At 50.6% G+C, this 24,373-nt stretch overlaps 1 protein-coding gene across 1 annotated transcript; it reads right to left on the bottom strand.

Moving 5' to 3' along the window:
• Positions 1–268: 268 nt before the first annotated feature.
• LOC131089619 (hydrocephalus-inducing protein homolog) lies at positions 269–21,417 on the bottom strand. Its single transcript, XM_058034448.1, has 22 exons — positions 21,247–21,417; positions 18,223–18,348; positions 17,851–17,970; positions 17,582–17,716; positions 17,193–17,392; positions 15,262–15,386; positions 14,491–14,692; positions 13,897–14,080; positions 13,441–13,540; positions 12,832–12,950; positions 11,570–11,793; positions 10,772–10,839; positions 9,815–10,050; positions 8,975–9,075; positions 7,060–7,195; positions 6,449–6,613; positions 4,881–5,033; positions 2,877–3,115; positions 2,275–2,530; positions 1,140–1,283; positions 829–972; positions 269–286 (listed from the first exon to the last, which is right to left on the bottom strand). Exons 1-22 carry the CDS (start codon positions 21,415–21,417, stop codon positions 269–271), a joined length of 3,366 nt encoding a protein of 1,121 aa, XP_057890431.1.
• Positions 21,418–24,373: the final 2,956 nt, after the last annotated feature.

A 24,373-nucleotide genomic window follows, 5' to 3' on the forward strand; every position in this document is an offset into this window, starting at 1 on the left:
GCAGCATGGGGATGATGATGCTCATACCTGATGGTGTTCACCTGGCTGTCTGTCAGGAATGACCAGTGGTAGTTGACAGGGAGTGGGCTGCAGTTGGTCATCTCCATCTTCAACTCTTGTTCAGTGTCATTTATGATGCAGCCAAAGTCCACGGCCTTGGTGGGGAGGTGGAGATTTGGGAAGCAGACTTCCCCCCGAAGAGGGATCTTCTCCACATGAGGATGCTCCATGAAGCTCACCCTGAGAATCTTCTTTACCACCCAGCTGATCAGACTGTTCTTATAAGCTGGGTTAAAGCAGATGCAGAGATGAAGTTCCTTCCCTACACCCACTGGCAAAGCCTGCAAGGAGATGAGCAGTAATTAATCACCTGTGGGATGATGTCCCAAGGCCTGACAGCAGCAAACAGTAAATGCTCAAAGCGAGCCCAGCATGGGCTCCTCAGTTCATGGTTCATCTCTCTACAGCAGGGGTCTGACTGCAGGCACCACAGTCCAGCCCAGGATCCCTCAGGCTCCCGTTGCTGTGCTCAGCCCCAATCCAAGGGGGTGGCTGCTGGAGAGCTGGCATGCTTTCCAGGAGACACCTTTACTGCATGGCTTGCCTCAGTCTGCTTTCCTGCTCCCCTCTCCTCGTGTTTTAGAGCCAGCATGGATGTTACCAATTCAGATAAGATTTTGATTCCTTCAGCAGCTCTGCTGATTCAGCTCAGGCCAATCCACTGCTGACACTACAGAATGAGCTTCTCAACTTGAGGAGCTCCCAGCAGAAGTGCAGCACCACATCCCTCCTCCTCAAACCCCACTGCACAAGCCCACAGAGGCTCACCTTGCAATTTGCAGGGAGGGGCTTCCGGTTCACATTGCAGACCAGGAAGGGCTGCTCCAAGTCCAGCACCACGCTGAATGGCAGGGAGCTGGTGTTTTTTAATGTCAGCGGCTGGTACTGCAGTGTCAGGACATCACTGGGTTTCTACAGAAACAGGAGATAAGGGAAAACAACCTCAAGTGCCATAGACCTCCTTCCCTTTCCAATGCATTTCACACTTTTCAGCCCCAGAAGTGCATATATTTCTATTTACTTCCAGCCAAGTTAAGAGTTACACCTTTAAATGCCAGGATGCAATCTGGTGACTTTACCTTTTCCACACGGAAAGCGATGGCTCTGGGGGACATTTGCACTGCAGGGCAGATGAAGTTGCAGATGACATCTGTTTGCAGGATCTGTTTCTTTGCTGTCTCTTTCCCCACCACAGCGTGGCACAGCAGCCGCTCCTTCACCTCCTGCACACAAGATTCCCTTGTGTCCCAGTGTGTGCTGGCAGGCCCAACACCCCACACTGCCTTGCCACCCACCCATGGGCCCCATTCCTGTCACTTGTTATTAGGGACTGTAATTAGTCTCTGCTCTCCTCAATAGCTTTCTTTTCTTTCTGTGCTGCCACCTATGTATTCTAAATATCTGTGCCCAGGGCTCCTGGAGCCAGGGAATGCATACCAGACTTAGCTGGCATCTTCTCTGCAGAGTTTCATTTCCCCTGGAAAGAAAGGTCCAGGTAGGAGAACACTCCCAGACCCTGCTAAAATCTCCCCCTCTGAGCTGCTCTCCAGGGGTGCTGCAGAACCTGGCTGTCCCTGGGACACCAGGGGTGGCTGAGACACTGGGGCAAGCAGTGATAGAAAAGTTGACCAAAGTCAAACTGTCAATTCTGACAATGTCTGGGAACAGTTTCCTGCCTGGATGGACATTGCACTGATCATTAGAGCTGGCACACTGTGTTTTCCCCCTCCAGGACTCATAGCTAGAGCAGCCCTGTGCCCACATTTGTCTTCAGAGGAAAAGCAATGCTGCTCCCAGACTCTCCTGCCATTCCCAGGGCATTTGTTTTACTGCCTGGGTAAAGGGTTTTTCCCTCAGAAAAAGCACTTGACAGTAGTTTAATTTGCTTCCTGCCTGGGCTTCTAGCCTAAGTGCAACTTCTTTTCTCTGCTCTCCCTTTCTGCCTCAGCACATGACACAGGTAAGCCCTGTTTGCCCAAAGGAGCAGTACTTCCTTCAGTCTGTATTTTGGGATCAGCAAGTTGGGTTTATGGTAGCTAGGGAAACACAAAAGAGCCTTAGCAACTGATGGTGGCCAGCAAGGAAAGCAACTGGCTTTGAAACAGTTTCTTGAAGTCCCTTGCTCCTTGTGGCAGGCCAGTGTCAAGGGGCTGCAGAAGAAGCTGCAGTGGAGGGGATCTGATGGGGAAGGCTCAGCCCTGGGCAGGGCCTCACCTGGACAGTGCTGGAGCAGCCTTCCAGCACCATGTCCACAGTCTGGCCCGGCCTCAGGTCCACCTGCACTGGGCACAGCTTGAACACGGGGCTGCCAGGCCTGGGCATGGGGGGAGCCCCTTTGCCCGGGGGGCCCGCGGGGGCCGGGGCCCGCGCGCTGCGGCGGAAGGTGCGGAACCCTTCCGTGCTCCAGTAGAGCCGCTGCGTGCGGCGGCCTCTGTTCGTCAGCTGGAAGTGGTAAAAGCAGCGACTGAAGCTGCAAGAGAAGAGAGATGGAAAATGTCACGGGAGCTGTTATTTCCCTGGCATCACTCAGCTTCAGCTTCACCCCGATGGCATTCCCTGACTGCGCACTCTGCAATAAAACCTCTGCCCAAAATGCTGCCCAGGCTCAAAGCTTCAGCCCTGCCAGGTCTTCCAGCTTTTCCATTTCTGTGGCTTTCCAGGATATCTGGATATTTGACATATTTCTCAATGAATTCCTGTGGTTTCATGGAAACAGAGCTGGGACCTTGAGTACTGAAGATCTAACCTGAAGGGCTATGGAAATATTGTTCCTTGCTGAACACACAGGAGATGTGGAAGTTTCTAGAGTCTCCTACCTGAAGCAGGACTTCAAGTCGAGCTTTGGAACGAGAGGTTTGTCCGAGACAACTGTGGTGCCAATGCCCACAGCCTGGAGAGGGATGATGGTCACAGGGTTGTTCTCAATGAACACCTTCAGCTTCTCCTGGAATTTCACTGTGTCATTCAGGTTAGCTACAATAGCCACGGACACCTCAGAACTGGGGGGGACCACTCCTTTACTGGGCTCAATCCTCCAGCAGGAACGCTCCACAGCCTGTAGGAAAAGCCAAACACAAAGTTAGATGGAAGCCATGGACCGTGCTCTGCTGTGAGGTGCAGAAAACGGGAAGGCTAAAGAGATGAGTATAAAAACCATAAACGTTTAATTTCCCTAAATGTAAGCTATGGTGTCCAGCACAGCAACTCCCCAAGAGCTTATACAACCTGTATTTTACCTTCCTTTAACAGACTCGGGTCATTAGCCCTGCTTTGCTCAACCCAAGGGCAGCTCCTCCTCAGGAGAAGGTAATTCCCCCTGCTGGCTCTCTTTGGAGCGCTTGCCAAGGGAAGCTGTTTACTCCCTGCTGGCTTCCTGGCAGCGGAGCTGGGTGTGCACAAAGGCTCATGGCTGGAGGAAGGCAGGACTGCTCAAATCCCAGCCCAGCAGCCACACAGCTGGAGGACACTGCTGAGAGCCTGAAGGATAACTCTGCAAAGCCAGCTGAGCAAAATCCCAAATCTCCTTTCCCAAGGGGCCACCAGTGCTTCTCAACACCCCCTGAAGGACTGAAGCCCTCACTCCCCACCAATCATCAGCTGTAGAGAGGTGCCCCAGGGCCCTCTGCTTTGGAAAAGTCACCTCTAAGTGCTTATAGCAGAGCAGGAAAGCAGGAAGCAGAATGAAAACTGGACAACATGTGCTCTGTGGGCATGGCCCACTCTTCCCAAGAACTCTTGTCATCTGCTTTCTCATGGACTTCATGGACTGAGCAAGGGAGCTGGAAGGTGCCCAAAGGAGGGGGAAAGGCCTTGCACCAGCACAGCTGTACAGACACAGCTCTGCAGGTCTGGCCCTGGCAGGAGCATGTGAAACCCAACCTTTACACACCATGAGCACCCAGCCAAGGTGCACTGCTCCCTGCAGAGGCTGAAAGCAGAACTCCATTGTGGAGTCAGGAAAAACTGCCCTGCCAGTCCTCCACTTTGGGATAACATTTATCCCCCAAACAGCTGGAAAAGCAGCAAGAGGAAAATTCACGCCCCTCCTCCTTGGCCCAGGAGGCTGAGCCTGAACTCTCACACAGCACCTGATGATTTATCCACAAATACAAACAAGTCCACTTGATCAGGGTTGGCTTTAACCAGCTCCAGAAGTTGAACCCACCCAATATACAGAAGATCAAATCTCTTTTCAAAGCTTTTTCAAGCTTTAGCTCCAGCCCTGTGGCTTGTCCCCCTCTGTAACCTCCAGGAATGAAACAACCTTCCTCTGCAGGTGATCTCCAGAGCCATTCTGCAATGCTGCAGAGACCACAGGCTCTGGGGGTGCACAACCCTCACAGGTGCATTTGTTTGCAACAGCACCACTGGTTTGACCCACAGGAGTTGTGAAACTTGCCTCCTCATGAGCAGTTTGAGGGCAGATCTCACACTCTGGTTTCTGCCATTAACACAAGTCTGGCACAAACAAATGCAGATGGAATGGGGAGTCCATGGGGAAATCCATGCCCTCTTAGGAGCAAAGGGCCACAGGCTTCTCTTGATCTCAGAGCTCCAAAAACAGGACTTGCACAGCTAAGTATCTTCCATAAAATAAAGAGAGAACTTGCAAACATGATCCAGACTCATTTCTGCTCCAATCTCTCTGCAAACTATTTCACAGAGGCGTGCCTGAGATCCTGGCTCCTCTTGCTTGCCCTTGGATGGAATATCTTGCTTCCACTCACACAGAACAGTACAGAAACGTTGCATACAAAAACAAGTCAAGGGCTGCTGGTAACCAGCACCTGTCCCTGGAAAACAGCCCCACAGACACTTACCATCTCCACCTGGAAGGCTGCAGGAATCTTACACTGATTGGCGAGGTGGAGAGTTTTGGAACAATCCTCTAGGACTGGGATAGAGCCGAAGTTTATCTCCCTGGGATGGACATAGACAACGGGGCCCTGGCCAACGCACTCTAAACGGATTTCCTGTTCCAGGAAGAAGGTAGCAAAGGTCAAAAGACGCAACAAAGGCAGTTTTAAAAACACAGCCAGCTCCAAGAGCATTCCTAGACTGGGGACAATGATGGCCCTTGGAAGTTGTCAGTGGTGCAGACTGAAACAGAAGGCCTGGAGCAAGTGTGGGGTCTGCAGTGATCCCACCTGAAAGCCACAAGCTCCCATCATCAGAGCACAAAGCACTGCTGTTTGCCATGCTTGCTTCTTCACACCTCTTCCACATGGCTCTTTCCTTTACCTCCTGCCTGCTTCATTCAAATGCTCCACCTTGGCCCAAAGCACCTTCCCAACCTTTGCTGCTGCACAGCCATCCTTGAAGAATCTTTACAATTCAAAAAGCTGCACTGGTGAAAGCAGCACGAGCCAGAAGCAAGGCAGGCTCTTCAGAGTGGAGATGAGGCAAGTTAGCTGCCTTCAGTTTGTGCTGATGTGTAATCTTCATATATATGAGTAAGGGGCATCAATTAGTAGTTGCATCATTCAAGCAGTATTTTTTCCTTAAAAAAAAGTCTCAACTGACTTAATAGTCTGAAACTCAAAAGGATTGTTCTTGCAGAGGTAGCACAGATGATGGGACAAGGAACATGGAATTCTTTGCTAAACTATGTCCACATCCTGCAGCACTGCTGCCTTTGTGGGGTGCTCATGGCACAAAGCAGACTATGGAGGGATGAAGAGCATCCATGTCTGGCAGACTGGGCCTGTATTTTGTAGCCACTTGCTGTTATGATATGTGCCTCTTTTAGGAGCTCTTTTAGAATCTTCTTTACAGTCCTTGGAATCTTCTTCAGAATCTTCAGAGTCCTCTTTTAGGAGGCTTTAGTTCAGGAAATTGCTTGCTTTATCCATTTCCAAACTTGGTGGAAAAAACAAGCAAAGCCTGTGCTCCAGATGCAAGTTGTGTGGACATTCATTTTGTTTTGGGTGGGCTTTTCTTGAGGAGATATGCTGGGTATTTCTCAGACCTGAGGGACCTGGCTTTCAGAGAAGCCTCAGTCCAGCTCTGCACAAAACATTCCTTTAGCAAACAGTGCTTGCTTTAGCAGGATTCAGGGATGTGATGCTGAACAGCTGTAATGAAGCAGCCCTTGTGTTCATCTGATAACATGGCAGAGTATGAGACCCAGGGACTGGTTTGGGTTTCAGCCTGGGCTTGTTATCCCATCTCCCACATTTGTAACTCTGTGCTGGGTCAGGCACTCAGATTGCCACCTGTGAGGCTTCCACTCTTCCTCTTTCCTAGGCACGAGCTGCTGCTTGTGCCACCAGTCCCTTCTGTCCTTGTCCACACCAGCCATGAATCACAAGCTCCTGGAAGAATCCCTGTGCAGTTTACACCCCACTGGGAGGAGTTGCTCAAGGCACACAAGTCCCCTTGCTCTCACCAGTGGGGATCCTGGTCTCCCAAACACGGCCAGCTTGGCAGTGATGCTGCACTGTCCCAGCAACTGGGCCTGGACTGTAATTGGGATCTGCACCGAGCTGTGAGCCTCGATAATCCCCGAGGGTGCAAGGCTGGAGTACCACGCAGCAGCCTCCTCCTTGTGTTCCTGGCAGGGACAGAATCAAAGGCATCTTCAGAACGGAGGAAACTTTAAACTCCTTAACCTCTACCACAAGAGCAACTCCCACACGCTTGTAAAACTTCTCAGGAGAAAGCAAGAAAGCAAAAACCAAGATGCAAGGTGTAGGTGCTCAGCATCCCCAGGGGTCCAAAAGTTGCTGCATCAGAGACACCCACTTGGGTGCTGACAGCTTCCTTGCATCGGATTTTCACTGCCCTCGAAGCTCTGCCACGTGAAAACAAGTCAAGGACTAGACTCTAAACATCTTCCTCAAGATGTTAAACTTCTTCCTAAAGTTTGTATTTAGGTTCCTGTTCTCAGAAAACCTTTAGCTTTGAATAGAAACCAGCAAGGTCTTATCCAAACCCTTTCATTCCCCTAATAACCCCCCCAGTAAAATCTGAGGGGAGGAGATGGATGCAAGGCCAAACCTGAGGGAGAAGACAGTAGCAGCCAGGGAAGTCACTGTCATTCACCAGGGTCACCTTCTCATCATAGAGCACCTTCAAGCAGCAGTGCCCCAGTTCCACGACAGGGTTGAGCACTCGCAGTGTAGGAACGATGCACCTGGGCGAAGAAATGACCCCAGGGGAATGAGAGACACTGGGAGCATGGAGAACTTTTGTCCTCCAAGAGCATGCAATGGAGTGTAAGGTATTTGCAAATCTAACAGAGTAGAGTAGTAGAGCAGTCCTACAGTAGTCCAGAGCTGTCTTAGCAGTGTTGCCCCTTCTCTGCCCAAGGACACTTGCAAGGACTCCTGTAACAGTGCCAGTGGTCCCTGAGCTCTGGGGGAGCCTTTCCAGTGAGGACCAGTGCCCACCAAGGCTCAAGGAACACAAGACTCCAGTGTATCAGTGAAAATGACTCCCTTTTCTCCTCCAGCACTGTTGTCCTGCTTGAAAACTGAATCATTTCTTCCAGCAGTGAAGGGCACAAGGCCCACAGTGCAGGTGATCAACTTCTTCCAGTTCCTAGAGCTGCCTCAATTCTTTCCCCCATGGGTCTCTACACTGACTGTCCCCATTTGTGCTTGCTTTACAAAATGGCAGCCCAGGCACTGACTGGATGGCTCTGCCTGGGAGAGGGAACAGCACCAGGGAACTGCATCCCTCTTGGCACTAAACTGACACCCACAGCAGCACAGCAGGATGGAATTCTGCTGCAGCAAGAATGACTTTTGGTCTCAGCTCTGAGAACATGACTCAACAGAGCCAGAGGGAAGCAGCGAAAGCTGAGCTGACCTTCTGACCGGTCCGGCCTTTTGTCTCTGCCCGGTCACACATAGCATCCTATGCCTTGGGACAGCCCGCGCTCCAAAGGATGAGTGCACTCTTCATATTTTTCGGTCTTCAGTGTTGTTCATTATTTCTTATCTACAAAATTTTCTTCCAGCCCGACAGAGGTCTGACCAGCAAGGCAGCCAAGGGCACATTGACCTCCCACTGGGCGGTCGTCTATTTTTATACTAAAAACTACGTACAATATATTTACCTTTACTTTCCAATACCTTTTACCCATACTAACAAGTGCACATTCAACATGAACCAATCCCAAAGTGCCAACATCACCACAGAAGATGGACGACAAGAAGAAGAAAGAAGAAGGGCAAGACACGCCCCGATTCCTCCATCTTGTCTCCTACAACCCCCCTGCACCAAAATCCTAAAACCTGTATTTCCACCCTGTGAATAATTAATTCTTACACCACTTATCCCCAAGTGATTCTATTGTCCTCACAGAGGTGGCACATCCCCTGCAGGGTCAAAATCCAACCACCAAGCACTTCTGGCAACATTCCAGGATTTCCGAGCCCCCCAAGGGTTATCTCGGCAACTCTGGACATCAGGAGTGATATGCTGAGTTCCCACAACCTTCCACATCAAGGACTACAGTCCTCTTTGTAAGACCTTTTGCTCTCCCCACTCCTGCCTGGAGCCTCTTCCCCACTGCACATGCACTGCTGAAGGGACCCAGACCCCAGCTCTCAGCAGGCTGCTCACTGTGTTCCAAACCACTGCTGCAGGGTGCTCACAAGCAGCATAAGTTCACCACTTGCAGGAAGAAGGGCAGGCAAGCCTTTGGAAATTTGTTCCAGCTCAAGCACCAAAGCCCGGACCAACAATTCATGTTATTCCTGCTCCCTTTAGAAAAAGGCCTAGGGCCATGGCTGGCTGTGAGCAGGGGGGTATGTCACTAAGGGCTGCTTTCCTGGCACTGTTCTCATGTCTAGATGGGCAGATCCAGCTCATGTAGCAGCACTTCTCCTTTGGAGCTGCAGCCAGGCAGTGTGCTGGTGCTGGATGCCCGAGCAAAGACAAGCAGGTGCAGGAAAGGTGTTGGTACCTGGCTGTGAGGGGCAGTGCAAACACCTTCCTGCCAACATCTTCCACGTCCAGCACCAGCTCCAGATTGTAGTCCCCAACAGTGTTGGGACACAGGGTGACCTGGCAGAAAAGAAATGAAGTGCAGCAAGTATTTCCTAACTCCCAAAATTCTCATTACCCATGTGTGCTGTCCTCCAACTCCTGTTCCATGGTAGACAAAGGGAGGATTGTCCTTTAATTCTTCTGCTGGTCCCTAAGTAGAGCAACAGTCTTTGAGAGTAAAAAAAGCCCTCTGGCAATATGAGATTTGCTAAAGGGACTAATTTTTCACCTGACTACAATGACATAAATGCAGAAGAAGTCTGTTGTCTCCAATGGAACAAGTCCAGCCTTTCAGCAGGAAGCTGAGGGCAGAGTGTGGCCCAGCACATGCTGGGCAGTTTGTGGCTGCAGAGTATTTTCTGTCCCCACTGAAGATTCCTGCAGTGAATACAACTCATCTGCTGCCCAGGAGATGAGAAACAAGACCAGGAAGAGAAGAAAACTGCTTTCCACAATGATATCTCTCTCTTTAACAGCAACTTTCTGTTTTCATCCTTCCTCTGCCCACTTGCAATCAAAGAAATTGTTCTCAAAAACACAAGAATGGCTTCAGGACTTGACCATATGGTATTGATCTCAGTGTATGATTTTGGAAACAAAACAGTGCTCCTGAGGAACATCCCAGGTAACCCAGCTAGCAGAGGCCTCCCAGCAGTGCAGATCTCTCACTCCCAGGATGCTCAAAGCTGGCACCAGAGCTAAAGCCCTCCCACACTGCAGTGAAGCCTCAGCCCCAGCAGCTGGACTCTTCCCATACCTTGATATCCTGGGATCCCAGGGCACGGACGGTCCCGCTGTGGGGGTTTATGGTAAATTCCTGTAATCTCCTCAGAACACGAACTTCCTTCCTCCACAACTGGCTGCTGGGTTTGCCTATCTGAGTAGTGCTGCTAACACTGGGCACTCCCAAGCCATCCCCAGGAATGTAGAGGGAGAAGCCCATGGGTGTCAGGGAGGTGTTAAACAGGCAACACTTCAAGGTGTGAGGAAAACCTAAGAAAATGACACAAATCCCCATTTAGGCATCAATACCTCGTGATTGCTGGTGTGAATATCCTGCTGGTAGGATAAAACTGTGCTTGGATTTTACTTCTTTGTTATCTGAACTACAGCTCATTGCAGTGGATCTAGGGCTTGGCTGGCCAGCTATGTGTGGAGCAGACATCTCCCAGCCTGCTTACCAAGAGTCATTTAAACCCAGATGGGGAGGAAAAGCCAACTGCAGGCACAGCCCAGGGCTTCTCCATGCCCATCAACAGTGACTGCAGCAGGGGTGCAGGAGAGGCACAAAAAGGACGTCACACTCTCAAATGCCACTGAGGTAACTCATGCAGACAACATTCAGCAGCACAGTTTAAAGAAACAAAGATTAAAGAGCTGCCCCCAGCTGAAGAAACCTTAGGAATGAAATCAGATTAAGCAGGATGAATCTGCTATTACAGAACCATATTGCTGCCCGGTGCCTTTCTTTATTGTGCCACTTACTAAAAGGGAAACAAGAAGTGGCCAAACAGTGATGCTGACTTTTTATTCCTTTGGTCCTGTTTGATCTCATGATGGCAAAAGGGTAACTGAGGCACCAGCAGCCCTGAATGAACACCCTGAAGAGGCTGTGGTGGAGGAACACGAGTGACGAATGCTCTTATGTTCAAGGGCTCCATTTCAGCACCACAGCAAGCTCTGACACTGTGGTGCCAGCCCAGGGCACACTCACCAAAGGCGATGTCACCGAAGTGCAGGGCGGGCACATCAAAATGGAAAGTGGGTCCCATCACAGAGCCCCTGCAGGGACAAAGGCAGGGAGGCAGTGCCTCTGTTAAAGGGAATCACAAAGGGTTTGGGTGTCCTTAGGGAAAGGGTGGATAAATGCTGCTGTCAGAGCCACCCTGGGTTTCAAATCACCCCAGCACCCTGTGCTCAGCACAGCACCCACGGGGGCAGGAGGCAGCCAAAGCAAAGTGCTCAGCAGCTGACAGATGCCCCAGTCCTTGGCACAGTTCCTGCTGCACAGTTCCTGACTCCCACATCAGCCCTTTGCTGGCTGTGCAAAGGAGGCACCAGAGCCCTCTGTGCACAGGAGCTGGGAGCACAGCTTGTCCCCACAGCGTGGCTGGGAGAGGGGAGCTGAGGCTGCTGCTGCCCATCTGGCAGGGATTATTCACAGGAGTTTTTACAAACACTGCTGCTGCTGCAGAATGACCCAGGCTGGCCCATCTCAAAGCCCTGGGGGCCTTGCTGGGTGTTCAGGTGGGACATCCCAGAGCAGCTGCTGCCCAAAGCTGATCCATCCCACTGCCTGCAACAGCCTAAGCAGGAGACATCTCTGCAGGGAGGAGTCATTGCAGCTCCTGGGTACCCACACAGGGCAGCAGGCACCCCACACTAAAGGGATGCCAGAGCCACCTCAGGCAACACCTTTTTTCTCTGCTCCACCACAAAATGAGGCAGATGGAAGATGATTACCCAGAGACTGCTACAGATGTGCCCAACAAGCTCCCAAAGTCCTCCTCACCTGACAGTGAAGATCACAGGCTTAGGGGATTCAGCCACATGGAAATAGAATTGTTCCTCAAACTCCCCCCGGATGGTGGGACAGAAGGAGACCCGGATGGCCTGGAGCTTCTCTGGTGCCACGATGCCCTCCTGGGGCACGAAGGTGAAGCAGGAGCCCATGGCTGTGGTTGGAGGGATGAGTTTGAAGGGAGCCTCAATAGGCCCCTTGTTGATCAGGTATGCCTGCAGCAGCAGAAAAGCAAAGTGGAAATACATGAGGAATGTTCCTTTCCTACAGAAGTCTGAGTCACGTTCAAATTAAACTATTAACACCAGTAAAAGACAGAAGATGCCTTGTGCTGCTGCATGGCAGAAGCCAAAAATACAACATTGAAATACAGCTTTGTATAGCTTTGGGGTTTTCATGCAAAGCAGTGATAACTTCATATAACCAGAGCCACTCTGGGGTTTTCCCACTGGCAGAGACAGTCCAGTTTGACCTGCAGCACAGAGGGGCTGCTCAGCATCACCCAGTTCATTCACACCTGGCCCTTAGAGCAGCACTGGGCATCACAGCATTACCAGTGACATCACCACAGAGATTTCAAACGTGTCCAACCCCACCATGGGCAGGGCACGTTCAGCTTCCATTGCAGCCCAACCTGTTTACAGCAGGAGTGGGAGAAACCAGAAGCAAAGATGTAGGAAGTTCCTTTGCCTCCTTCCCAGAAACACTTTGCTCTTTCTAGAGCCAGAGGTACATCATGGCTGAGGTGTGGTGAGGGGCTGGTCAGCAAGGGAAAGCACTGCCAAGGGCTTTGACCAGCGCTGAGCCAGGAGGGTGGATGGTTTTCCTCTGACTCCCACGAATATGCAGGAGGGACATGGCTGAAAACTGTTTGCAATGGACTTGAACTCAAATGCAGCCAGTTTGTTCCAGCTGCTTTTGGACAGCCTGAGCACAAAGGTGATTTGTGTCTGGGACTGGAACAAAAGCCTCTGAACATGCAGCTTTTTGACCCAGTGTTGGTTTCATGTGTCAAGTGGTTTTGCAGGAAGCCTCCCAGCTGATCTCCAAAGAAGGCTGCCCAACAGCAGGGCCTGGGGTCTCACGAACAACAGACACACCTTTGTGACCCCATCCAAAAGATCCAGATTCCAAGAAATCCCCCCAAAATTGACCAGCATCACAACTACCCAAGTTGCCAGGAATTCCACAGGTCCACAAGGCTCACTGCTACCCTAGGAGCCAGCAGGACCCACCCCAATCTCTCTGCTTACCTCATATCTGTGGGTTACTCTGACAAAAACCTCCCCGATGTTCAGTTCCTCAAAGTGGAAATGGACCTGGGGCCCGAGGCCTTCCCCCATGAGGAGCAGGGGCAGCCTGTTCTCACGGCCTGGGGAGAGATTTCTATTTCAGTACAGGAATTCCTTCTGCTCTCCTGCATTTTCCAGGCTGCCTTAGTGCTAGTCCCTGACTCTGTGCTGCATGGGACCAGCTCCTGATGTCCCAGGAGCAGATATGGACCCTTCCCTTCCCTCAGGAGATGCAGTACATCCACAGACACCATCCTTTCTTCTACCCCTGTGCTGAGTGTGGAACTTTAGGAAATGCCAGAAATTTTGTTCTTCCTCCTTCTGGGTGCACCTCAGAGTGTTTTCCCCAAGGGAGGAGGAGCAGACTAAATACAGGCAGCATTCAGAACAGCTGAGAGGGAAAAAATCAAAATAGAGGAGATGTCCTGGAAGCTGCAGGGACAGTGGGCATGTGCCAGCAGGGCCCTGCTGAGCACAGACCCTCCCCAGCCATGGCACAGGAGCCCAGTGACCTGGGGGAGTGTTTGCAGCTGCCTTCACTGCAGAGAGGGGCAGGGGAAGGAGCTGTACCTGAGATGTCACAGAAAACTGTTCGCTCATAGACCTGGGCTGCCTGGGGCGTGAAGAACACGCTGATTTCAGCCGAGCACTTCGGCATGATCTCACCCTCCTAAAGCAGAAGGACACAGCAAAACCTTTATCTTCAGACACCACAATTCTTGTTTTCAACCACAGTCCTGTAAGCTGTTATTTAGAGCATCAGTGACAAGCAAGGAGTGAGTAACACTCATCAATAACACTGAGAACAGAGTTTGGAAGCTTTAGTCAGGCTCCTGCTGCCTGCCAGGAGCCCACAGGGCAGAAATGCTTTTTGCAACCAGCTCTCTGACCTCACCAGAATCCCGATGACTTCTCTCTTGGCACACAAAGCCAGCTGAGGCAGGGATCAGTCAAGTGACCTTAGTCAGGGATGAGGAGGAAGAGGAAGGAGAGAAGCAGGAAGGGAGGTTCTCAGCCATCATTTACCTTTGGCACAAGGGAGAAAATGTCATCGTCTAACAGCATGGGATCTCCTCTGATCTTTGCTACCTCACTCTGGAAGGTGTGGTTGAGAAGAGCAAGGCGTTCTCGGCAAGTGATGTCCACTTCACGCTCCTTCAGAAAACTATACAACTTGTGCCTTTGCTGCTGGTATATCCTGTGATACTGCCTGCAGGCATAGGAAAGACAAACCCAGCAGGTTGTTTAATAAGCCACGTCTTTGCAGAGAGAAGTGGAAGTGCAGGAGCAGCTCCACAGCAAAGGGCTGACCCTGAGCCATGGGGTCCCAAATGGATCAGAGGGTCACTTGTTCACTCCACACTTGCAAGCTCAGGGGAGCTTTCCAAAGGCAGCAGCCCTCAACAGAACCTTCTGGCTCAAAGCCTCTGCCACAGCTGAGGGAGAATCCATCAGCCACCTCAGGCAGCTTTTCCTGACACACAACTGCTTGGGGGAGGCAGGAGAGATGGGCTGGTTTACTTACCCAAAACCATTCAAAAGCACCAGTACCTCCTGAAGCCATTTGTTAGTTTTACCCTTGGGCACGGAATGTCTCTGAAATGGATCTTTCAAACCCACCTCTGCCTCAGCTGATCCTCCTGTTCCTCAGTATCCACAGCCTTCCACTGGAAGCGGGCTGTGATGTCGCTGCGGTTGTGGATGAGCACAGTTGCGCTGTTTGACATGGTGATGTACGTCTTCTGCAGGGTCACAGTATTCCTGTCCAGCCTGATGTGGGCATCCACAGCTCTGGCATGAAGGCTTGTGTGGGTGTCTTCACCTGGAACAAAGCACAGGGGAGTCTTTGCTCGCCTCACTGGCTGATGGAAGCACAAGGAACAGAGCACACCACAGGCAGCAGAAGAAAGTGTCACAGCTTTTAGCTGAACGAGCAGTTTCATGGATCAGTCCATGGATCACAAGCTGAGAGCTGCATGTGCACAGCATGACGCCATCCTGACAACCTGCCAGCATTTCACCCTCTAGAACAGACCCCTACCAAGCTCCCTCATTTCCAGAGCTTTCAAAGCTTCATTATTCCCAGCCAGCTCCTGGGATTCATCTGGGCTCAGACTTCAAGCTCACCATTCCTGTTGCAGGTGAGCATTTCCCAGGCGAGATGCAAACAACAAATACCAGACATGCTCTCTAGAAATGGCATTTACAAGGAGCTCTACAAGGATCAAGATGACAAACTGCATGACTACAAACTAGATGACTAGAACATGAACCCCATGAAAAGTATCATCATCTCCCTCTTGAAACCCACGGCCACACCAGCCTTTCTGCTTAGAACAGGCTCTGCTCTGAGGGATGCACAGAGTGCCCTGAGCACTGCCCAGCACTCACCTGTGTCGTAGTGCACAACAAGGGACCTGCAATGGTCACCAGTCTTCAGTGGCCGAAATTCCACTGCCACCTCCACGGCGTCACCAACATCCAGAGTTCCCATGGCCGGAGTGACAGAGAAAGGGCTGCAACACAGAGACAGTAGGGCTCTTGGTGGAGATTTGGGGATGTTAACCCTCTTGCAGTCCAGTTCTGCTCACTTGTGCAAGCAAAGAGCAAACCAACCACAGTCAGCAGAAGACAGAACAGACAGGGTCAGAAACAGCCACTGACTCTAGTGTGAGGAGATGCAGCCCTCACAAGATCCTGTGGGATGAAATGACCTCATCTCCCCCATACTCTGTATCCAGCTCTCTGCAATGAGGCTCAAGGGTCATTTGCATCTTGCTTACTCTCATCAGATATCAGCTCCCCTTACTGACAGAGCTGGGCAAAAGTTATGGCCATGGATACCAAGGACAAAGTACTCCTAACATTATTTAGAAACAGAGCTGACCAGTGAGCAAAGCTGGCAATTTTGTGACCAAGTCTCTCAAAGCACCATTCACCTGCACTTTTGGTAGATGCTGTGTGCAAGGAGGTTGCAATCTGTTTCAAGTCCCATGGTACAGTTATCTGCTACAGCCAAACATTCTTTTGTCCACTGGTGTCTTAACTGCCATTATTAAATGATTTGATTTTGGGAGAATTGATCTCATTAAAAGTTGTCTCCCACATCAAGGGAGACAAAAAAAATAGGGCTAATTGAATTGCCTCATGTGTCCACTAACACTTATTGCAGGAAGAAACTCAAATATCATCTAATCTTAACATCTATTACTTTTAAGTGATGGTCAGTTAATTCTGACGTCAAGCGGCATTAACTATTCTAATAAATTCAGTCTGTTAGGTTACAGCAGCTCCATCTCTGTGCTGAAAAATTCTGTCCAGAGTCAGCAGCTCACAAGCTCCATCTTTCCCTCTGTCACTACATCTAGGCTCTATTTCATCTACTTCAAGATTTAATTCCTAAAGTTCAGAAACTCTTTAAATCCCTATCAAGCAGGATCCAACATGCTCTGTAGCACTCAACAGAACTGCTGGCAAGCACATTGTAAAAGGATACCAGACTTTATTGGGGATTTGTTTTGGTGGTGACAAAACAAGATCTGGAAATCCCAGAGAAAAACCGTGCATGGATTTACAAGTTCCTGCCTACATGTTTGCACAGTCCAAAGCAGCAGCCTGTTTGAGCAGCATCTGAGGAGCCTGGATTGGAGCTGCCAATAGCTCTGGCAGGCTTTGGTGGAAGCTCCTCTTGGACCCTCATGTTTCACAGCAGAAAAGTCAATTTGCCTTTTGACCTCTGTTTTGCCAGAGAAAAAAACATCAAGGCCACTCAGCTGCCTGAGGTTAGACAGCAGGTCTGTGCTGCATTCCTGAGCTCAGCTCCTACACCAGGACCTCTGGGATCACACAACCCTCAACACACCACCAGCCAACTGAACTGGTCTCCTTGCAGATACGGTGTCAAAAATGCATTACCCTCTCCAGTTCAGCCAACAGGAGAAACAGTGATTGTCTTCTCATATTGGGCATCTGATGCGGGGACCACTGGAAAGCCACGTGCCTGTGGTCTCCTAGAGAATGGGTCTATTTGGCTGGCAGTGGTGAGTAAGCATTTCAGAAGCTGCTTGTGCTCAGGAGGGTGCAAGCCAGCTACCAACATGTTCCAGCACCCTCCAGGAAATCTGAGACAGAGAAAGCTCAAAGGCTGCATCCTGCTAAGAACACTGAAAGCAAAACCATATGCCACACATCCTGCTCACTTCCAGCCAGGGCTGCGGGGCAGCAGCTCTGATGCTCTGGTTCCTTTTGCTGCTCTTTCCCAACTCTGCCATCACCCAAAGGTGACAGATATCCTTTGTACAAGGACAGATGAGCTGCCTCACCTCTGGGTGCTCAGCTCGTAACGAGCAGGCCGGTTTCCAACATTGTGAACCAGCAGGGTCTTCTGGGTCGTGTACTTGACCGGACAGGTGGAGAAGTCCAGCTGGTCAGGGAAGTCCAGGATGGCTCGGCCACCGATGGCCCAAATTGGCACAATGAACTCTTCATTTTCAGTGGTGCAGAGGAGCTGGTGGAAATAATCCTGTGGCAAAAGAAACTGTCTCAGCACAGAGCCTTTATCTCCATCTTTAGCATGGGCAAAGAGTATCTCCCAGTTCTAGATCCTCTGAAACCAAACAGGTCCTCAAAAGCCAGGCCAGATGCCCTGAGTCCAGCCTTGCAGGTCCACTTTCCACTGCAAACAGCAACCTCTTGGGCCCTCCAGACTCACCTTTCTCTGCCCAGGGGTGAAGAGGATGCGGACAGTGGTGTAGAGGCCTGGTGGCACCTTGCGGCACACGTCATTGGGGCCCACCAGCTGGAAATAAGGTGAGCTCTTCAAGGTGACCTTCACCAAGTGAGGAACCTGCAGGAGAGACATGGAATGATGGTTTTGCCACTTGTGATGGCACAGGTGGACATGCCCTGGTGCCATCCTTAACCACCCTTCTCTGCTCTCCTCTTCCAGCACAGCGTTGAACCTCCAGTCCCAGCACTCACCTTGTCCCTGTTCCTCAGAACCAGCGGCACTTCACAGACCTCACCGGGGCTGTAGTTCTGAAACACCACCTCTGGTGGGCAAGGCTGAAACGAGCGCTGCTCTGGGGCAGCTGCTGAGAACTGCAGGGAGAGGCCAGAGAGAGCAGAGACAGGTTCAGCTGCTGGGAGGAAGATTCTGCTCTGATCCCCAGTGAAGTGCAGACTCTGGGTGAGCACATCAGCCCAGCCCACGCTGGGCAAACAGTGGCTCCTCCACCTCTGCCCTGGGCTGACCAAAAGCTCCTGGACCAGGCTGAGCAGGCTCAAGCCAAGCTGCTCTTTTGGCATCCTCCACCATTATCGCATCAAACAGCAAGGGCAGGGAAAGGCTACCTTGTGATGGGAGGTCCCAGGCTTGTCTTGAGGCTGGACAATGGGAGGCAGACTCAGCTTCTTAGCTCTGGCCAGCCTCTGCTTGGTGTTGAGAGACATCTCCTTCTGGAAGGCAGAGGGAGTCAGCTGGAAGGCAAAAAAGCAGCAAGAGTCTCAGAAATGCCCTTGCTCATGGAGGCTTTTCTTGTTCACTTACTACTGATGAATGATTTATGATCACAGCCACTAGAACAGTTCTGGATGCCCTGGAAGTTTGCTGCTGAAATACTCAGCACCAATAAATGAATAACACAGAGTGGAACACACATACTCCAGCCACATGGCTGTGTCCCATGAGTCTCTCTGTGATTTGATGGGACATGGTTGGGGATTTCTGCTCTTTGAGCATTTGTTTCCTCTTACTTTTCCCTGGATTGAGGCAGTGACCTTTCAGAGAGTGGGGAGGAGCTCTCAGAACTGCCCAAACTCCATCCCTGCACAACACTCAAAACTCACAGCCAGGAGATAGCACTGCTGGCTGAGTCCAAGGGAAGCAAGCAGGAAAAGCTGTACCAAGAGTGAGGTGCACAGGAATGTGTCCAAGTTTTAGCTCTCTCTGTCAATTAGCATTGGTTTTCTCTGTGTGGGCTGACAGAGCCCTGGACAGAAGAAAACAGAGGGATCTCCTTGGCAGAGCCTCAGCAGTGGGGCATCTTCAGCCAAGTGAGCTGCAGACAGCAAGGGACCTTTGTGGCCCTGGCTCCATCCAGTGCTGCCTGCAGGGCTGCATCTGTGCCCACCCAGGAGCTGGGAGGGAACAGCTGCCTTGGGAGCTCTTCCAGCTGGGACCAGCCGTGGCTCTCAAGGCTTTGGGCAGAGTTTGAGCTTTCCCCCTCATGTGCCCGGGTGCCCAAGGGCAGGATGGTCAGAGCAGCACAGGTGAGTGCCCAGCCTGACAGAAGGAATGGCTGTGGCAAAGGGGAAGGAAAGAAGCCCGTGCTGAGGGCTTCAGCTGTACATTGGTTTCCCTTGGCTCTGCTGGCACAGCCAGGCAGGGCGCTGGGCTGTCCCTGACCCATCCCACAGTGTTCCCTACTGCACCAGGACAGCCCCAGCAACAGGAGCACGGCACAAAGGGCTGGGGAGGGGCTCTGCAGCTTCAGAGCACTGCTGGACAGCAGGGCAGGGAGAGCAGGGAGAGCAGGGCAGTTTCCAGCCTTAACACAGCCCCAGGGGCTACTCACAGAATCAGCCTTCAGTCTTTCCCTGAGCAAAATACGAGGTGTTGGTGTCTTTGGCACTCCAGAAGCCATTGTGAAGAGATGATGTCACAGAGGAGTGACAGCGCCTCAACAGAACTGGAAGGAACAACAATGGAACTCTGAAAATCCAGAACCCAATTCATGGCAGACTCAAGGGATATGCTGGTGCTAAAGATTTTATATGATTTGAAAGTAGCTAAGTGCTCATTAGGCATAAGCAGCTAGTGTTGTTAGGCCTTAAGTTGGACTTTATTTGAACTATATGGGTACCTTATTCCATTCAAAGATGGATTGTACTGAAACCTGGAGCTAAAATGCTGAATATTATTAATAGTTTGAACAGACAAAGCTGTAGCTCAAATATTACTTAAAAACAGCATGAGTAGACCTCCTCTTTTTTGGCTAAACACCCCCTGCTCTCTCAGCTGCTCCTCACAGGACTTGTGAGAGATTGGAATGTTATGGTTAATGGCTTAAGTATTGCTATAAAGGACTTTTTGCCCATTGTGACAAAACTATATAAAGAAGCTGAGACCCTCAAGCCCACCATTCCCTGAAAATGCCTCCTGACTGGAACTTGGCACTGGGAGTTAAGCTGCCTAAGGGAACCTGAGACAAGATAAAGCAGACACTGTTGTCCTGTTAGCTGGGGTCTGGGGAGAAGTGAACAAGGCTGAGGGAGAAAAATATATCCCCACTAAAGTCAAATCCAGCAGCTGTCCTGAAAATCAGCTCTGTCTGCCTTCAGGCTGGGGAAGTCATAGCCACAGACTCGTCTGCTGAGGCCAGGTTGGCACACAAACCTCCCATCAACAGAGGGGGAAGGAGGAAATTTTGGGGGTGAGGCACAACCTCTGGTAAGGGGCAGAGGACACCCATCCTCCCCCAGACAAACTGGCTCAGCTCTAAAACCCCCCAGCCCCAGAAGGCCACATCCAGGGGACATTCCCATGAGGGGCAGCTGAGGGGGTGTCATAACCCAGCAAAGACCTCCAAAGTGCCCCCAGAGCCATTCCTGAGGCCTTGCACCAGATGACTGCATGGCATGCAGAGAAACACAACAGATCTGAAAATCCACAACCCAATTCATGGCAGACTCAAAGGACATACTGGTGCTAAAGATTTTATATTATTTGAGAGTAGTAAGAGACAGAGCCAAACTTGCCCCACCCCAGAGAGGTACCTGGGCAGTCCCACCTTGCCCAAATCTGCATTAATCCATTGGAGTCTTACATTTTGTGAGACCTCACCACAGAGACCAGAAGAGGACTGAATGGGATGGGATGGGATCCATGGAATGGTGATATTTTCTACTAAATCTGTCTCTATCACTCTATTCCCTCCTTCCCAGCCCCTTCCCTCCCCCTCTTCTTTTTCTATTTCTTTCTCCCTCTCTCTTCCTCACATTTACTGTTCCATAAAATCCAAACTATTGACTTTTGCACATGGTCTCGGTTTGCACCTTAATCCAGGGGCATCTCCTTAATAATTTTAATAACCAGATTCATAACAACCCACTGAAACTTGAACAGAACTCATTCACCTATAAGTAGTTTAAATACATACTATAGGAAAAAATGTATAGACTAGTATATTTAGGAAATGTTGCATTTCCTCAGTGAGAAAAAAGCACCATCAGCAGACCATGTATTGTTCATCCCCTCAGCTGTACATGCCACCGAACTGAAGACTGGCATTATTCCATCCTGTATTTCCCTTTGGCATTCTCTTTCAGAGCACAGCTGTGACAAACCCAGAAAGTACAACTTGAGTCAATCTTTACCTTCAAACGAAATTCAGGACTCTCTGGCAGAAACCACTGTTCTGCGAGTTTAGGCGTCCCTCGCAGAGCAATGTTTTGCGAGTTCTCGCTCACAGACAGCACTGTTGTGCGAACAGCTCCGCTGGCAGTGGCCGAGTGCCGCCGGTGAGCGCGCCGGGTGCGAATGAGCATCGGGGCGGCTGCGGGGGCTGAGGCCGCGGCGCCGTCACAGACGCTGAGGGCCCGGGCGCGGTTACCGGGCAACCGCGGCACCGAGCCTGGGGCCGGGCCGGGCCGCGCTGCTGGGCGCAGGGCATTGACACTTTGGCTGCTGACTTGGCTTTAGTGCCTCCTGCAGAGTCTTTCTGTATTTATGAAAGTTTAAAATGTGGTGATAAAGGCACCTTTGGCAGGTCTATACCCTGCTCTTTGTATAGCACTAGGATGCCATCCTGGCTGGAGCCCCAGCAGGGCCTGAGGGAGCTGGACAGGGGCTGAGCCTGGAGCAAAGGAGGCTCAGGGGGCCCTTGTGGCTCTGCACAACTCCCTGCCAGGAGGGGACAGCCGGGGGGCCGGGCTGTGCTCCCAGGAACAGGGACAGGAGCAGAGGGAACAGAGAAAACCAGTGCTAATTAACAGAGAGAGCTAAAACTTGGACACATTCCTGTGCACCTCACCCTTGGTACAGCTTTTCTTGCTTGCTTCTCTTGGACTCAGCCAGCAGTTGTATTTCCTGGCTGTGAGTTTTGAGTGTTGTGCAGGGATGAAGTTCGGGCACTTCTGAGAGCTCCTCCCCACTCTCTGAAAAGGTCACTGCCTCAATCCAACGAAATGAAAGAGGAAACATACCCAAAGAGCAGAAATCCCCAACCATGTCCCATCAAATCACGGAGAGACTCATGGGACAGAGCATTGTGGCTGGAGTATGTGTATTACACTCCATATTATTAATTCATTGGTGCTAAGTATAAGTTTAAAATGTGGTGATAAAGGCACCTTTGGCAGGTCTATACCCTGCTCTTTGTATAGCACTAGGATGCTATCCCGGCTGGAGCCCCAGCAGGGGCTGAGGGAGCTGGGCAGGGGCTGAGCCTGGAGCAAAGGAGGCTCAGGGGGCCCTTGTGGCTCTGCACAACTCCCTGCCAGGAGGGGACAGCCGGGGGGCCGGGCTGTGCTCCCAGGAACAGGGACAGGAGCAGAGGGAACGGCCTCAGGCTGGGCTCAGGGTGGGCACCAGCAGGAATTTGCCCATGGAAAGGCTGCTCAGGCCTTGGCAGGGGCTGCCCAGGGAGCTTTGCAGTGCCCATCCCTGCAGGTGTCCCGGGAAGGGCTGGAGGTGGCACTCAGGGCTCTGGGCTGGGGACAAGGTGGGCACTGGGCACAGCTGGGACTCCATGGGCTGGCAGGGATTTCCCAACTCCAATGATTTTGGGTTTCTGTGATAGCAGAGACTTCAGTGACTGTGTGAAACTGATAAGGCCTTAGGAATTTCATGAACTGGATTCCATGGACTGAATTCCATGTGCTGAATTCCATGCCCAGCTGCTATTGGAATGGAAAGGGCTCTCTAGGTGTGCATCTTATGGGTTTCTGTAACACATCCAAGCCGTTGACCTCTGCACTGAGGCTGTCCCAGACCTTTGTGGTCTATCCCAATTCTCATGGATCTCATTGATTTGCTTAAAAGGATCTTGGAAAATCTTTTGTGTTGGCAGTTAAGCTCTGGAAGAGCCTCAAAGTGAGGAGTATCATTAAATCTTTCTAGCTACAAGTTTCTGGAGAGCTTTGTTCCCACTCCCTGTAACTCAGTGTAGCCAAGACTTCATTCAGAAGTTTTACAGACCTCGTGTGTGCCTCCAATTGGTCAGTAGCTTTTTTGCCAATTACTCTATTGATTAGAAAAAGGTATTTTACTTGTCTATCAAATCTCTTTATTCTTAAATTGTTTGTGTATTTTCTTCCCTGATTCTCATGGGATGGATCTAGTGTTTATGCAGGTGTGGTTGTTTTTCACTCAGAAATAGATTGTTATCTTAACAAACCATTCATACCAGGATTGTTTTCACATGGGAACTTGCTAAGTGCTAGCGGCACTTAGAAGAAATGATAGGCCAGCCATGGATCTAACAGAGCAGGACTGATTTTATGAGGCCTTTCTTTAATAATTTTTCTACTTGATTGCAACACAGTGAATTAAAATGTTAGGAAAATTAATCCACAAACACCAGAGGTTTATGTCCAAAAAAGAGACAGAGGCTTTATTTGGCTTTATTTGAATAAAGGGAGAGGCCATGGGGCATTCCCCTGGGATCTCTCCAATTTTTGGAGGACTCAGCCTCGCTTTTTATCCCAATTTCCCAGCCACATTTCCCTTCTCTCTTTCCCCCTTGGATGAGGTATATGAGAGGTACAGACTTCCCAAAACACCTGATACCAGAGATTTCCCTCTAAGGTATAACGCTCCCTTTTCATTTTTAATTCTTATGGAATTTAGGGGTTTTTCTTCCCTATTGTTTCTTTCATCTTTCAATGTCTAATTTCATTTATCAGCAAACCTAAAGTTTATTTGTAAAAGCAAATATCTTTCCCCATTCATCAATCAGTGGAATCCTTCCCATTGTTTCTTTTATCTCCCAGTGCTGGTTTTATCTACCAGCAGACACACAGGTAGTTTGTAAAGACAAATCTGCCATTCCTCTGAAAATCAGTTACCATGATAGCACAATCTGCCCAGTGTGTGATCACAGCTAGAATCCCCATTGCTTGGCACAGCTGGCACGTGTGCAGTTAGTTGGGAGCCAGATGCTGCAAAAAGGGGTGCTGCTGGGGATGCTCCTCTTGTTCAACTCAGCAGCAAAGTGGCACAAGTTAGAGCAGAGATTTTCACTTTAGAATACCTTTGCCTTTGGGAGTGCACCTCACAGAGGCTGCTCTTCTGGAGTCTGAAATGCCATGATGGATGGGAAAGCATCCAGAAGGCAGAGGAAGAGCATCAGGCCGAGCCCTGCAGGGTTCCCTTGCATCTGGCAAGGAGCAAGGGCTGAAAGGCTCCTGCCACCCTCCCCTGTGCCACCTGAGCTCCTTGCATGCCCCAGCAGCTTCCTGGTGCCTCTGGCTGCAGATCCAGCTAAGACCCAGTCATGTCCAG

Source organism: Melospiza georgiana, chromosome 14 (assembly GCF_028018845.1).
Source record: "Melospiza georgiana isolate bMelGeo1 chromosome 14, bMelGeo1.pri, whole genome shotgun sequence".
NCBI classification, from domain to species: domain Eukaryota; kingdom Metazoa; phylum Chordata; class Aves; order Passeriformes; family Passerellidae; genus Melospiza; species Melospiza georgiana.